Consider the following 14372-nt stretch of genomic DNA (forward strand, 5'->3'; position numbering starts at 1 on the left):
TACACAGTAAATTCAGATGACTAAAATCTAAAGCACAATGCCCAAATTTAAATAAAAACTTTTGTGAGCAGAACTCTCCAAGCACCCCTAAAGGTTACTAGTCTTTAAGAAAACTTGTGGCAGGGGAATGAGCTGGTAGGCTGCAGAATTTTTCATAGATTTCTCAGAATAAGCTGCAGGCTCACAGATGGATGAAGGGGTTTTAAAGTCCCCTCTTTAACAGAAAGCAGGCTTGTACCTTATCAATGTTGAGCACTTCTTTTTAAGGTGATTCGACATTTCAGTATGAATCATCAATGCAGGCAGCTTTTGATTCACCCCCTGCGTATTTTACAATAGGCGTCAACGCTGGAAGTTTGTTGTTTGGAGACCACAGAAATGATTCTGACTTTACAAGCCACTGAAAAAAATTAAAGCTATACGCAACCCAGTCTCTTTGAAAATGTGAATGCATTCACATAGATCCCATGCAATCCACATTTTTTGGTATGGTATGGTATTTTTGCAAGAACAGGCAACTTGCTTTAAAACAGCAGAGAGGTAGTAATGTAATAGAGCACATTTGTTATCATGCTTGTGAGCTTTGAGGCGTTATGGCTGATTTTTGTCACGCTCTGCAGTTCAGACAGGAGGGGAGCAGATCTGGGGAACAGCTGCTGTTTCCTCTCTCACCTGTAATTAGCTAGCTTTTTAGGTCACAGACAGTTAGGGGCTATGAAACTAGCTTTCAACACACACACACACACACACACACACACACACACACACACACACACACACACACACACACACACACACACACACACACACACACACACACACACACACACACAGTGTAACAGAGTAAGAGATGACGAAGGTCGGGGTCAATTAAATCAAATTTTAATGATAGTATAGGTTAGAACAATTTGCAATTAGAGTATTATGATATAATTTGGTCATATTTCTGTAGGGCACGACTGATATAAACTGCAAAGGATCATGGGAATAAGCACACAGAAATGCATCACTTCAAAACTACAGGGACTGGAAATGAACAAAAAAGACTGGAAGTCACCAGCCAAAGAGCTGATCTGCAGGAAAAGTGCATGAGAAAGAAAAAGGGTGAGCGTAGGTGTAAAATATGAGCTGGAACTCCTAGCCCTCTGTTCAGGCTGTGTCATGAATACAAAGCTGTGTGTTTGTTTGGGTGAGCAGCACTGCAGTGAAAAAAAGCTGAAATAAAACCCTGACGTCCCAGAGCAGACTCAGACCTAGCACAGATAGGACAAGCCAGGGCTAACTGCAGCTGCTCATAACCAAACTTGCTATTTGAATTTGAAAGCTTAAGACACAGTAAACCATTTGTAAAATGTGAACATTTGGCCATATGACATTACAAGGTAATCTGAGAATAAATACAGTAAGTTTTCAACCCACCAAGGTAATTGGTGCTTGAGCTGTTTGCTAAACCTTGTGAGGCTCCAGCCCTCTGCTTTTCATCTATGATGGTAGAGGATTAGTTCCCCATCTTATTTCATTTGTCTGCAATGGATATTTGTGTTTTGAGGCCAACTAAAAATCATGCATTTGCATTTAAACCAACTTTATTTAACCAAAAAATCATTTTCAGGTCAACATTATTTTTATTTTTATTCTAACAGTGTGTCCCGTCATACTCCTCTCTTCTCTTACCGTGATATATGACGATCCAGATTGAAATAGTTTGTTGTGGGTTATGATGGTGTTTATATTCCATGTTTTATCTACGTGTCCCTCCTTATTTGAATATGAGAAGGCGTCTCTGTGCCCCCTGAAGCCATGCATAGCAAGATAAGAGGCACTTATGTGTCCTTTAGCTGAAAGCTCCTGCCTTGTTTCACATGTAAGTATTAATATGTAAGGCATGAGCAGTTTTAAAACATTCATTAGAGGTCTGCTGAGTACTGCAAAAAAGACACTGCATTAATTATTGTATAACGGGCAATAATCTTCTGCATGATCAAAATTAAAGGGTTAATGTAGAGATAGTTGTGATTTACACCAGTTGTCTAAAGAGACATCTAAATCAGGATAAGTTAACCCTGACACAAATTTCAAGCCATCAGACAACTTTCTAATTTACCCCAATCACCTTCAGCAGACCTATTTGTTTTGATGTGCAGTTTAGATGGTCCATCTACAGCTGTGCTATAGTTCTGCACCAAGGGAGTAAATGTGCTTTACATGTTAATAAATAAGAGTGAAATAATGAGTGTAGTAGGGACAGATGACTGAGCAAAATGGAAGAGTAAAAAGCCACTAAAACAGGCTTATCTTAACATTCATATTACTGCTGACCAAATGTTTCAATAACTGTGGAACTAAAGAAGTCTGTCCCAAAGCAATAACCCAACAACCCACGCTATATCCGGAGATGTTATTAAGTGTTGCTCCCAAGGCATGCTTCTCCATTTAAAATGAATAGAAGTCAGACTGAGGGATACAGTAGAAACGCAGTGAGTTATTTTCCAGGATGTTCAAAAGCTTTGTGTTAAATCCTTCTATGCATGAGCATGTTAAAGCAAAAGGAAACTACACTTTCTATGCACATATCACCCAGGTGTATGCGCATGGACCGGGGGATCTACATGGTGATTCACATAGCAGGAGACAGTACTATCTGAATAGATGCTTGCTAAAAATGAAAGTGAATGAGTAGACAGCAGAAAACACATGCAGACACCTACACACAACAGGAATAACAAAAAAAGTGATGAAAGAAGGAGGGAAAGATCTTAATTGCTATAATTACTGTCACCCACTGAAGGAGTAGAAAATATTGTGCTGCAGTAACAATAACAAGCTGTTCAATGCGCTTTCTTTGGGGAATTTTGTTCAGGAAAATAGAAGCCCTTGAAATTACTTTGTGTGTTCAGCAGTGCTCCTTAAGTCTGAGTAAAAATACTGTTATTGGTTGGTGGAATGTCTCTTGAAAATGAAAAAAGGTGCTGATAACATAAAACAGCCAAAAATTACAATTCAGTGACAGCAGATCTGAAGTAGGGCACTGGACTGTCTCGTGCTTATTACACGCTGCAGTCACTTTAAATGTGCCGCATAATGAGGTAAAATACCATTGTGTCTGGCTTGTTCCAGTGCGCCCCCATTTGAATGGTGGCAGCTGGCCTGAGAGGCTGTAAGAGAACAAGGACGTGGCTTTGACCTGGTTTGAATGGGATACGGTTAATTAAAACTGTGATTACTGGTTGTTAGCGCCACCTGCACTAGAGACATGCCTGAAATAATGTGAGGCTACAGCTGGCTGAGTTAACACAATAAGAAAGAAACAGAAGAAAAGGGATACAGAGAGAAAGCAGGTAGGATGAGATTTTCCCTCCGCGAAAAAAAGAACAACAAAAAGAGAAAAACTGATAACAGCTAAGGAAAGGAGTAACAGAGAAAAGAGAGATTGTGCCATTGCTCCTTCCTCTTATAAAAACAACTTTATTCACGGTCATATCAAAATACCATCCTGTACAAGTCATTCTCTGCTAGGGTAATACAAAAGAGAAGTTTTACCTGATCAGCTGACATCTACACATGTATGTGTTTTAGATCTCCTAGATGGAAAACCTGCGTTTATTATGCTGTGAGTGTAAAATCAATGTGTGTGGTACTTTGGAAGGATCTAGCCTGGACTGAGGTTCTGGATGGTCTCGAGATGTTCCTTGTAGAGAGAGTGGAAGGCTCGGGCTAAACTGAGGAGTGGTGCATCGCAGTTCTCTTTATCCTTCTGTAACAGAAAGCAGGGATCTGATGATTGACAGTGGTTGCTACTCATACAGCCATACAGTATCCATTTGGTGAAATATAGCATCATGTCAAGATACACTTACAGCTGATGACTCGTGGTACTCCAACCCCTGGCTTTGGGCCCATTCCTGGGCCACGGATGCCTGGACCTCCCTTCTAGCAGACAGGTCTGACTTGTTGCCTACAAGGACACCTGAGGCGTGCACACAGACACACATTTATTGTGAGTATGAACATTCTCAATGCAAAGTAACAAAAAAAGCTGACATTCATTCCTTATGCAAGATCAATATTTTGATCTTTCTCCAAAACTGTATGTTTATAATGTTAGAGTTCATTGTTAGGATCTGGAAATCGTGCACATCACACAATCACAAAGACTTCAGAAATACTTCAACTTATATTGCTGGCTCCTCTCTACTGTTGAACAGATACCTTGACCTTTACAGGTTGTTACCTGGAACATGGCGACCCTGGCAGTGAGCATGAACTCTCTCCATCCAGTGGCTGCAGTTGGCAAATGACTGCTCACTGGTCAGGTCAAAGACAAGGCACAGCACCGACAGCTCACCCCACTATGGCAGAGAGGAGTTCAGGTCCGACAGGTCAAAAGGAGAGGGAACAAGTGAGAACAGTAGCTTCCTTTTTTATCCAATTCACTTTTTTCCAGTTGTCACTAGTTTCATGCAAATGGAAACCCCAAATGGAAAAGTCTCACCATCTTCTCGCAGGCTTCTACTAATGTCTCCTTCCCTGCAGAGTCTATGATGTAGAGTTCCTGGAGAGGAAAGGTGAGAAGAGAGGACGAGAAAAAGGTGTTATTAATGGAGATGTAGTCATATCATAAGGGTTTAGACCTACCATTCATATCGTTTCCCCTCACTTGGGCATAACTGTTCTACCTGCAATGCTACCCCTCTTCTTACTGAATACAAAGAGGGAACTTATAGAATTACACAAAACTTCTTTGCCAGAGAGTGAAGCATTCCTATTACCGACACCTTAATTACTTGATTTAATACTTCTTTTAGCAGGCAGAATATATAAAGAAGACATGATTCAGGACACAAGCACACACACACTGGTATAATCAAGCACATGTAACACTATCGTAGAGTAACATGAGTTGGTTGGCACTTGCTGCTGGTAGCTGTGGTCTAAAAATGCCTAAAATGAGAAAAAAATCCCTTTTACCTCTCCCTCCAAAGGACATGGATGGCACAACCTCGATGTTTTCATCAAACCTGTCTATTTATGACCTCCAAAGGCCTGAAATACATTTTTTTCCTCCACCTATTGCCCAGTTTATGCATTAAGGGTTAATACTGGCGTCAGCTTCTTATGCGCACACAAACTAGGTGTATACCAAGCCATTTCTGATTCTGTTAGAGGGCCCCATTCAATCTCTATTTTGCTTGTCTGCAAGTCGCTGATAATGAAACCATTGATGGGCTAACACTGGGTACTTCTGTGCGTGTTTATGTGGTAATAAATACTAATTTGTTTAATGATATAATTTCAAAGTTTTAAACATTAACATATTTATTTCTCAATATATAAACTTGAAATGCTGTGTTCATGTCCAGTATGGAAAATTGCCTACTCTTCCACCTCCTCTCAATCACAAGGATAGGTTTAGGTACCAAACATGGTACTGTTTTACTTGACATGAATTGGTACTGTAGTATAAAAGTACCTTGGTACCCATCCCTACTTTGCTTTGACTTCGGACAGTTAAGTTGAATGTCCCAGTTGATATTTTAAGAAAACATGCCTTCAATTCAAAACACTTCCACACAGCAAGGACTGATTAACAATCTATTTTCTTTGCATACTATTAGACCTAAAGGGGGGTTTAAGTACTTTTTGAGGCTTTACACTGTCCGTGTAGTAGCTTCACTTACAGCTCAAAACAAGTTTCACAAAAGTGTTATGGAAAACTATATTTATGTGTCTTAAACATGGGTTTATGCTTTTTGTCTGGTCAGTTGGGAAGGTATGGCAATATACTGGCACATCCCATTGTTTTTATGAATGTATCTTAGACACAGCTTTATGACAAAATCCTATTCAAAACAGAGTTGGAGCCCTCTAACCTGAGTACCACTTAAAAACAAAACAAAACAAAAAAACATGACCTTGTAAAGTTGTTTCGTGACTCACCACACTGTCGTTAGTCTCTGGGATATTGACACATTTCATCAGCAACTCCACTCCAGTTGTCTGCAAAAAAAAACAGAGCCAAAATGTTAATTAAAGCCAAAGAATGCAAAGCTAGCAGACATAATGCTTTCAGTTAGTTTCTTTTTTGTATCATGAAAGACAACTCTCTAAAACCTGTCATTTCATGTAGTACTCTCCTGCCTTCTTTAACTAAAATGTTTAATCAGTTTTCCACAAAAGCTGCACTGGCTCAGATCTGACTGTTTTTTACTTTTTATTTTTTTCCCTATCGTTAAATAATTTAAAGCCACAATAATCTTCCTGTGGGTTTACACAAAAAAGAAGAGAGAAGAAAAGAGACATTTTGCTGGCACAGAGTTGACACTGTACACAGTGGCAAAACAAACTGTCTGGTTTGATTTATTGTTAATGCCGAAACATAAGCATGACTAATTAGCAGCTTGGCTTGGCTTGAAAGCAGCTTCGGCGTCCTGAAACCTTCTCTCATGTGTCTCCATTACTCCGAATCTTATTTTTAACATCTCAATAAAGAAAAAGCCTACAGGGAGATAAACAGTAGCTCTGTTGAAGCCAAAGTGAGTTGCAGGCCTCCTTCAGGTCCAGCAGTGGCAAAAATGAAGACAGAGTGAGAGTCTTAAAGGTTAATACTAATCTAAAGGTGGAGGTTACATTTATACTGGGCTGACATTTACTGGTAGATAGTAGTGTGGGTATTGTTGGTCGTCTCGTCTCCAGTCCTTTTGGCAGATCATAGTCAGAAGTCGTTCTCGTTTTTCTTTATTTGATTGATTGCACAGTTCAGGCTATATGAGGAAGAGTTATCATTATTTGGCTGAGACTGTGTGGCTGAGGACAAACGGCAAAGGCTGAACTATTACTAGCCAACAAAGTCTAGATATTAATAACAAGTATTGGGATAAAGGCATTGGAGGGTGACAACACTGACAAATTACTTTTTAGGACAATTATACTCTTTGAAGTTTGAGTTTAACAAAACTCAGAAAGTTATTCTTTAAACATATTTCTTGATAGCTCTCGACAAAAGCCGGCAGCAGGAAAACATTAGAATGCTACTGAAATACTGTGTGTGCTGGTGTCCACTTGGTGATGTCCATTTTCTTAAAGCTACTCCAATTATTTTTGATCTCCAACAAAATTTTTTTTTACTTTAAGTGTTAAATACTAAACAAAGTTAACCAGCAAGTTGCTTACTTAGCGCGCCAGCTGTCTGGTGATGGACAAGTAGCTCTTTTAATAAAAAGACACCCTTGACTGTGGCTAAAACACACACCCCCTCCCTCATACATTTAGAGTGAACCAAAATGTATTTTTTTAATCATTCATTTGTGATATTAAGCAGTTAGATTCTAGACCGTCCTATGCAGATTTCTCTGCTATGTCAGGAATAAGAAGTTTTTGAGGTTTGGTGCTGAGGTTGGAGACAATGAGTCGTGGAAATCTCTTAAATTTCACCAAGGGTGGATTACAGCGGTACAGGAGGAGGATATAAAGGAGATCAAAGTGCAGGCAGCAGTGGGTAAGCTGGATATGAAAAATATGCTCCTATGACAGATGCACGCTCTTCACAGGCTTGAAGATCTAATGAGGTCCTAAGTGGACTGGATGGTTGCAGGCTGCCTCTCGCTACTGTGTATCCACTGGTGTGAGATCAGTGTTGACCTTGAAGAAGGAGCAAGAGGAGTTTTTTTTCACATTAGAATCAAACTCTAAATTAATCTGATCTCCTGAGCTCACACTTAACTAAGCGTGTCAAATGCGAGACACACACACACACACACACACACACACACACACACACACACACACACACACACACACACACACACACACACACACACACACACACACACACACACACAAACACACACACGGAAGACTAACATTTACCTGATTTTACACAGAAACAGTTAATAACCCCGGATCAAACAGCACACACACACACACACACACACACACACACACACACACACACACACACACACACACACACACACACACACACACAAACACAGACTGTGCGGCGGTCCCACAGCAGTCTAATGAGCTGGTGTGATGCATAGGAAGCCTCTTTCTGGAATGTCAATGAAGGCCTATTAGTAACAAATAAGCTTGGAATATTGCTAACGGGCTGTCTGACATTTTCAAAGGGGGACGTGAGCAGAATGGCCGACAGCTTCTGCTACCCTTCAAAATCAAAAGTTGAGGAACATGAGGGATGACTCCAACGTCTAGAACAAGGAATAACTACAAAGTGCTGCATTCTTTGTCTTTACTCCGGATGGAAAGGACACACTGTTCCCTGTTTCCATCTGCAGTGAAATCTCGAGGAGAAAATTCAACCTGACACATCTAATGCTGCTTAAACTGCTAATGCACCTCTGAGTCATGGCTGTCCGTTATGTATTTATAACGCTCTAAGTATGCACAACGATCATAAAGCATTGCCATTTCATGCATAGAGGCCACTTAGAGGCCAGTGGACAGATACTTGGAAACATAAACATTGATCAGGTAGAGGAGAGTGAAGAATTCTCCACTGTTCTATTTTGCACATGTTTTATGTCTTCTCTCTTTCACAAATTATTCCAAGAATTAAAAACAGCAGGGTAAAAAGGGATAAACCATGTTAGAAATAACTGTCCCTTTAATGCCTGCAGAAAAGAATCACTATAATTCAGCTGTATGAAATATTCAAGGTACTTTCATTTATTTCTATTCAAATTATAAATAATTATTTATGGCACTTTTTTATTTAACACCCCAGAGGAACTATAGATTATACTTTCTACTAATCATGTATGCAGTAAAATAAAAAAAAAGTCTGTTGACATCTGTTTTTATAATGTGGGTGATTGTATAACATCATCTTGATTGTTCAAAAATAAGGCCCTGTAATGCAATGAAAATTGAGTGTAGCGAGCACCTACGAGATAGACATGGTCAGAAGTTCAAGTGGTGTTTGAAAACATATCAATTTAAAAGACTTAAATATAATAACTTTGTTGGAGTTGAATATTCTTTCTGAATATGCAAAATATCTGAGAGGACAGGGAGACTGGCAGGTCAGAACTGATGAGGGAAAATAATGATCTTTAAAATGCCATCAAATACAGGAAAACTTAATAGAAACTAAAAGATGACAAAAGATAAGTGTCTTCTTCATTTGCAGATACCTGAAACAAAGCCCCCCCAAAAAACAAACAAACAAAAACAATCAAACGAAAAAAACATTACACATTCTTAATGAAATTCCACAACAGTCAGACCAGTAGTCAAGATATTTCCTAGCCTTAAAGAAGATATTTTAAGTACCATCAAACAAGCTGTTGGCTTGAAGTAGGTGTTTTAACAGTTGCATAGCAACAACAGAGACCATGTCCAGCACTTTCCCATAGGTGCTTGTTACGCTGCATCCAGCCCATTAAGCAGTGACTGGTGGACACAGGACTTCGATCTACAGGTTCATAAAAGCTAACCTGCATGCTTCTCCTCTAACTTTGGATGTGATATCCTCCCTGGATTTGGCTGTTGAGTTATCAATCAGCAGCACAGATGTGTTAGGACCAGTTTACTACTCAGCTAACATATAAACTAACCTGGTGAAACTTAAAAATAAAGCACCAAACATACCTGTCAAGCTTCAGATTTGAAAATGAGGGAAATTTTACAAAACCAATTTTACCTTTTACCAATCAACTGTTTTGAAGCCAAAACACCCCCAATACAGGTGGCGCCTTTGTGCAGCCAGAGTCTGCACGGAAGAGACCATGAGGGACTCCAAGGGAATCTGAGTGGAGCCAGGGTACATAAATATTTACATTTTTTCTTTCAAAAGTCTAATCTCTTCTTGACTCTCCCTCCTGACTTATTGTAGTATCCCCCAAAAAACAACACAGACCAGCGGCTGTCAATCATCTTCAAACATAATGTACACCCAAGGGGCAACATCTGGTTTAGAAAAATGAAGCCTATGTCGAAGTGCTAAAAGTTGCTGTTCATTAAGAATCTGCATAAGGCTGGCTGCACAAAGGCCAGAAACCACATACACACTAACCCCCCCCCCCCCCCCCCCCCCCCCCAAAAAAAAAGCAAAAAAAAAAGCAAAGCACTTTTACGACATTAAAAAGACCATTTACAGCATAGTTAAAAAAAATAGCTTGGGTCTCAAACGATAATTTTGGCACACACTATAAGAGGGATGGGTTTTCTTCTAACTCTGCAGGTTTAGAAGATATTAGGACCGTTGGATTATCCAATCAGAGACACAACTCAGGTTATGCAAATGACAGGTGCCCTATTGCTGTTAGAGAGCAAGCTCAAAGCATGCGTCATTTCCATATTCATCTGGCTTCATTTCACTGTATCAGGAACAGATTGGTGACATAGCAGAGACCAAGTCCATATTTTATAAAGTCTATGGTTTTAATGTCTAACAACTAATGACAACTAAACTTGTCAGAAATAAGAGGACTTGAACACAAAGCAGCCCAAAAGTACCTTCATACCACTACAGCATACACATGTGAGAAACATTTCTATAGAGAGTATTTATTTTTCAAAGTTTGACCACAGCTTATCTGGAATGCCTGGGGAGACAGAGTTTTTAACCGATACTGCAGCCAGTCACCAGGGCAAGCGGTTTTTGTGGGGACCTCACTGTGAGCCGAGCAAGATGGTCTCTATTTTTTTACAGTCTGTGGTCCCAACTAGGCTTAAAGGTGTGAAATACATTTGTTTCCTGGCCAAAATGGGAAACTTGACAGCTATGGTTTGTTTCTGCTATCGCCATTAACCAACTGCCACCCAGGCTACTGCAGGTGGCAATACGGGGATCATGACTGAGTTCAGTTTAGAGAGGCAAAGGAATTGTTTTTAATATGTAATGCATGAGATTCATGGGAGAGTGCTATGAGAGGATGGTAAAGTGTTAAATTAGGTAGTTTTCCAGACAAAATGGTAGATTTGACAGCAATGGCACCTTTCCAGCACCTTCCTACTTTTTTTTCCTACTGTAGCTGTTCAACATAACCAGGCACCTCTAGCTTTACAAACTAGGGTGTATCGGTTTATGCAGTGTGGAGAAACCCAACACTGTTGTTGTTGTTGTTGTGCAATAGGCAATTTGCAATTTGTGTGCGTGTGCGTGTGCATGTGTGTGTGTGTTTGCGTGTGTGTGTGTGTGTGTGTGTGTGTGTGTGTGTGTGTGTGTGTGTGTGTGTGTGTGTGTATGTTTGTGTGTGCGCGTGAGCGTGCATGTGCGTGTGCATGTGTAGTTGTGCTTGTTAAGTACCTGTTCTGGTAGCTTTCCAGAATCCTGCCGTATTAATTATCGACATTCCTGTCACCTCAGAAACCCCCAATACTGCTGACACAGCAGGAGCTGTACAAAGCACACACACAATCAAACACGCACACACGCTTGGCTCTTGTCCACTTTTTTACCCACTAACCTGTTTCGTACCCTATAACCATCTACAAGGACTAAAAGTAAACTCACAAATATGAGTGCTACTGCTGTGCAGGTCCTGGAACTGTATGTACCTGAATTAGCTAGCATGAGCGCTGAAAGCTTTTAGTGAGCATGGATCCCTGAAACATTGAAAGATGGAATCAAAGAGCAGCCATGACCCTATCTATCACAGAGTCAGTTTAATGACACAGTACCCTCCCTCCTGCAGATTAGCATAAATAATGCAGATTAGCCTTCTCTGCATCAGCATTAATTGGTACATTATGCTGTTTTGCACTTCACTGATTCCTGTGGTACATTTAGCAGACCTCTGCAGGACCTTGAAAAGCTTGCATGGAGTTTAACTCATGAAAGTACCAGTGTTTCATACAATCCTGAGTATCACTGACCATTATTAGTTAGGATAATTTGAAACCGTTACATCTGGGGGGATATAAACGTTGTAACAGAAGGCAAAAAAGTTCACATACTTCTAAAGCCAATTCATTTTTAATCCATCATTTAATCATTAAAACAACTGATTGATTGACTGCATTTCAATAATTTCATGTGGTAACTTGTGTAACACTGCTGTGTGAGTTCCTATTTGGTGTTCTGTCTATATTTATAAAGGAGTCTGCAAAGATCATTGCAGGAGTGGGTAATCACTTGTCAACCAATCTATCTTTACAATCCACCAAAGCTACAGAAGTCCCTCCTCAACACTGTAAAGAAGCCAACATTGATACTCTTTCCAAACAATCACTTTTTCCTTGCCATTGTAACTTGCTAAATGCTGCAAAGTCCTGTACTCATGGTGGATTAAGATAAGATAAGACTCCTTATCTTGTCTTGATGTTGGGTTTCTGCTAATAAAATTTTATTAACATTTACGGGTCTAGACCTGTAAATGTTTTTGTAAAGTGTCTTGAAATAACATTTGTTATGATTTGGCGCTATATAAATAAAGATTGATTGATTGATTGATTTTTACAAGTTGTAACTTTTGCTTTTGTTACTTTAAAAATCTCTGGGGTGAGTTGATTAACTCACAAAACAGAAGCTACACTTGACTAAACAAAATGGAAAAATATTGCAGCATTTCATAGCACATGGATCAGGGGATTCTCAAAATACTGCTGCCTATTGTTTGCTGGCAAGGAGCCAAAACTAAACCCCATGAGTTGCTCCTTCAGGAAAACATTCAAGCACCTCAGTCATCCACATGAATGTAAAAATATAAGCCTGTTGCTGGTCCCTGACTCAGAGAACAGCACATCCCTAAATCCCTTAACTGACTGTTTTACAACTTAGAACGAGTTTCACATATGTAGATTGCTTCAAATATGAGGTAGTGTATTTGGGATCACATGCACCGAATAGATAAACGTCACACAAGAGATCAAACCGACGACCTTTTAAGTATAATGGTCTTAAGTTCTTACCATGCTGTAGTTTTTCTGGAACATAGTACCATCACTGTGGAACATGTGGGACAGGACACTTTTCCCCACTGCGGCATCTCCTATTCACACACACACACACACACACACACACAGATATGAGCGACACTAATGATAAGCAGGCATTATTTTATTGTTTTAGCTTATCTGTGTGTTAACCATGCTTTCTCCGTTTTATTGCATGTACACGTTATTTTAAATGTTGGTTATTGTATTTGTTGTCAATTAACAGAAGAGATATCAAGTCGATTTTAAACGCTATAAAGGGAAATCTGGATGGACTATTTGTCCGCTGTGAGTTTCCGTACAATGCACTTTGTCGATCGCTTCCCTCCTTTACCAGGTAACGTTTGAAAGCTGGTACTGACCTACTGACACAACGTTTATTTTGCAATTGACAAGAAAGGGTAAAATGTGTGACGGTTTTGTAGCATGACACATATAGGCAAAGGCGAATAGGTTGAGACTGTAAACAATTATCGCAACAGCAGCACAGTTAGGGAACAGGGAGCCTGTTCCTTGAAAGATAGGTGAAAAAGAAATTAGAACAATTTTTGTCCATTATTGTACATACCATACAGGTATACGTCGCTTGTTTTACTGTTTCAGTGCACACTAGTTTCCCCTACATGTTTTGCAAGAAATGATTAGCATTAGCCCTGGAGCCGTTACGACTGATGGAGGGTCAAAAAACCTTACCGACAAGAAGACATCTCGCCCTCAACTTCACCATTTTAGGAGAGAAATTCAAAACACCGCAGGCTAAAAGTCTTGGTTCATTAGTGATGGTTAAATTAAACTCCTAAACTCTGAAGACTTCCTGATTTTACCCGATTATGCATCAAGATATCTTCCTCTTACTATCTCGACAACATGGATACAAGGCGTCTCTTAGCAACCAGCTACAGAGAGATTTCATTGGTCCAACGAGAGAAGACGCGCCGCATGTTGTTGCATTTCATTGGCTGTTTTGGATGACGCAAGATAATGACGCATAAGGGCTATTTCCTCCCCGAAGATTGACTGTCAGGTAGAAAGGTAAGTAATTGGAAGCCAAATATTGAATAAAAGTCAGACCAAGTGCCAGTTTTGTACTTTTGGAACTGTACTAAATGAGCATGGTGGAATGGGGTCAATGTTTTAGAATAAGAAAGTCCTTAAAAAAAGACGAGGGCTGGTGTTAAGTAAATCTGGCTATTAAAAGCAAAGCCATTCAAAACCACCAGAGGGCGGGTTTACTTGCCTCCGTTTGCACCGCTGATTTTGTCAGGGACTTTTAATTTCATGGGAATGTGAACTTCATTGAACCATTTGAAAAAAATCGAGTTAGCTCGTAAAAGCGGTTTTGAAACGGAACTCACAGTTCTGAGTCAATACCAGGTCACGAAGAAAGTACAAATTTGTATAGCTTTTTGAGATATGTAGCGTAGTTTTAATGCACATCATATTCTCCTTGAATCAACTCGTTTCATCGTCTGTTT

General features: G+C 39.8%; 1 protein-coding gene across 1 annotated transcript; it reads right to left on the bottom strand.

Moving 5' to 3' along the window:
- Positions 1-831: 831 nt before the first annotated feature.
- On the bottom strand, positions 832-13785 carry ift27 (intraflagellar transport 27 homolog (Chlamydomonas)). The gene is made up of 7 exons (XM_074688475.1): positions 13591-13785; positions 12874-12953; positions 5938-5997; positions 4493-4552; positions 4232-4349; positions 3858-3967; positions 832-3754 (listed from the first exon to the last, which is right to left on the bottom strand). Exons 1-7 carry the CDS (start codon positions 13622-13624, stop codon positions 3650-3652), a joined length of 567 nt encoding a protein of 188 aa, XP_074544576.1. The 5' UTR covers positions 13625-13785; the 3' UTR covers positions 832-3649.
- Positions 13786-14372: the final 587 nt, after the last annotated feature.

Source organism: Halichoeres trimaculatus, unplaced genomic scaffold (assembly GCF_033239565.1).
Source record: "Halichoeres trimaculatus isolate MK-OKI-2021-1 unplaced genomic scaffold, fHalTri1.1 fHalTri1_scaffold_2, whole genome shotgun sequence".
NCBI classification, from domain to species: Eukaryota; Metazoa; Chordata; class Actinopteri; order Labriformes; family Labridae; genus Halichoeres; species Halichoeres trimaculatus.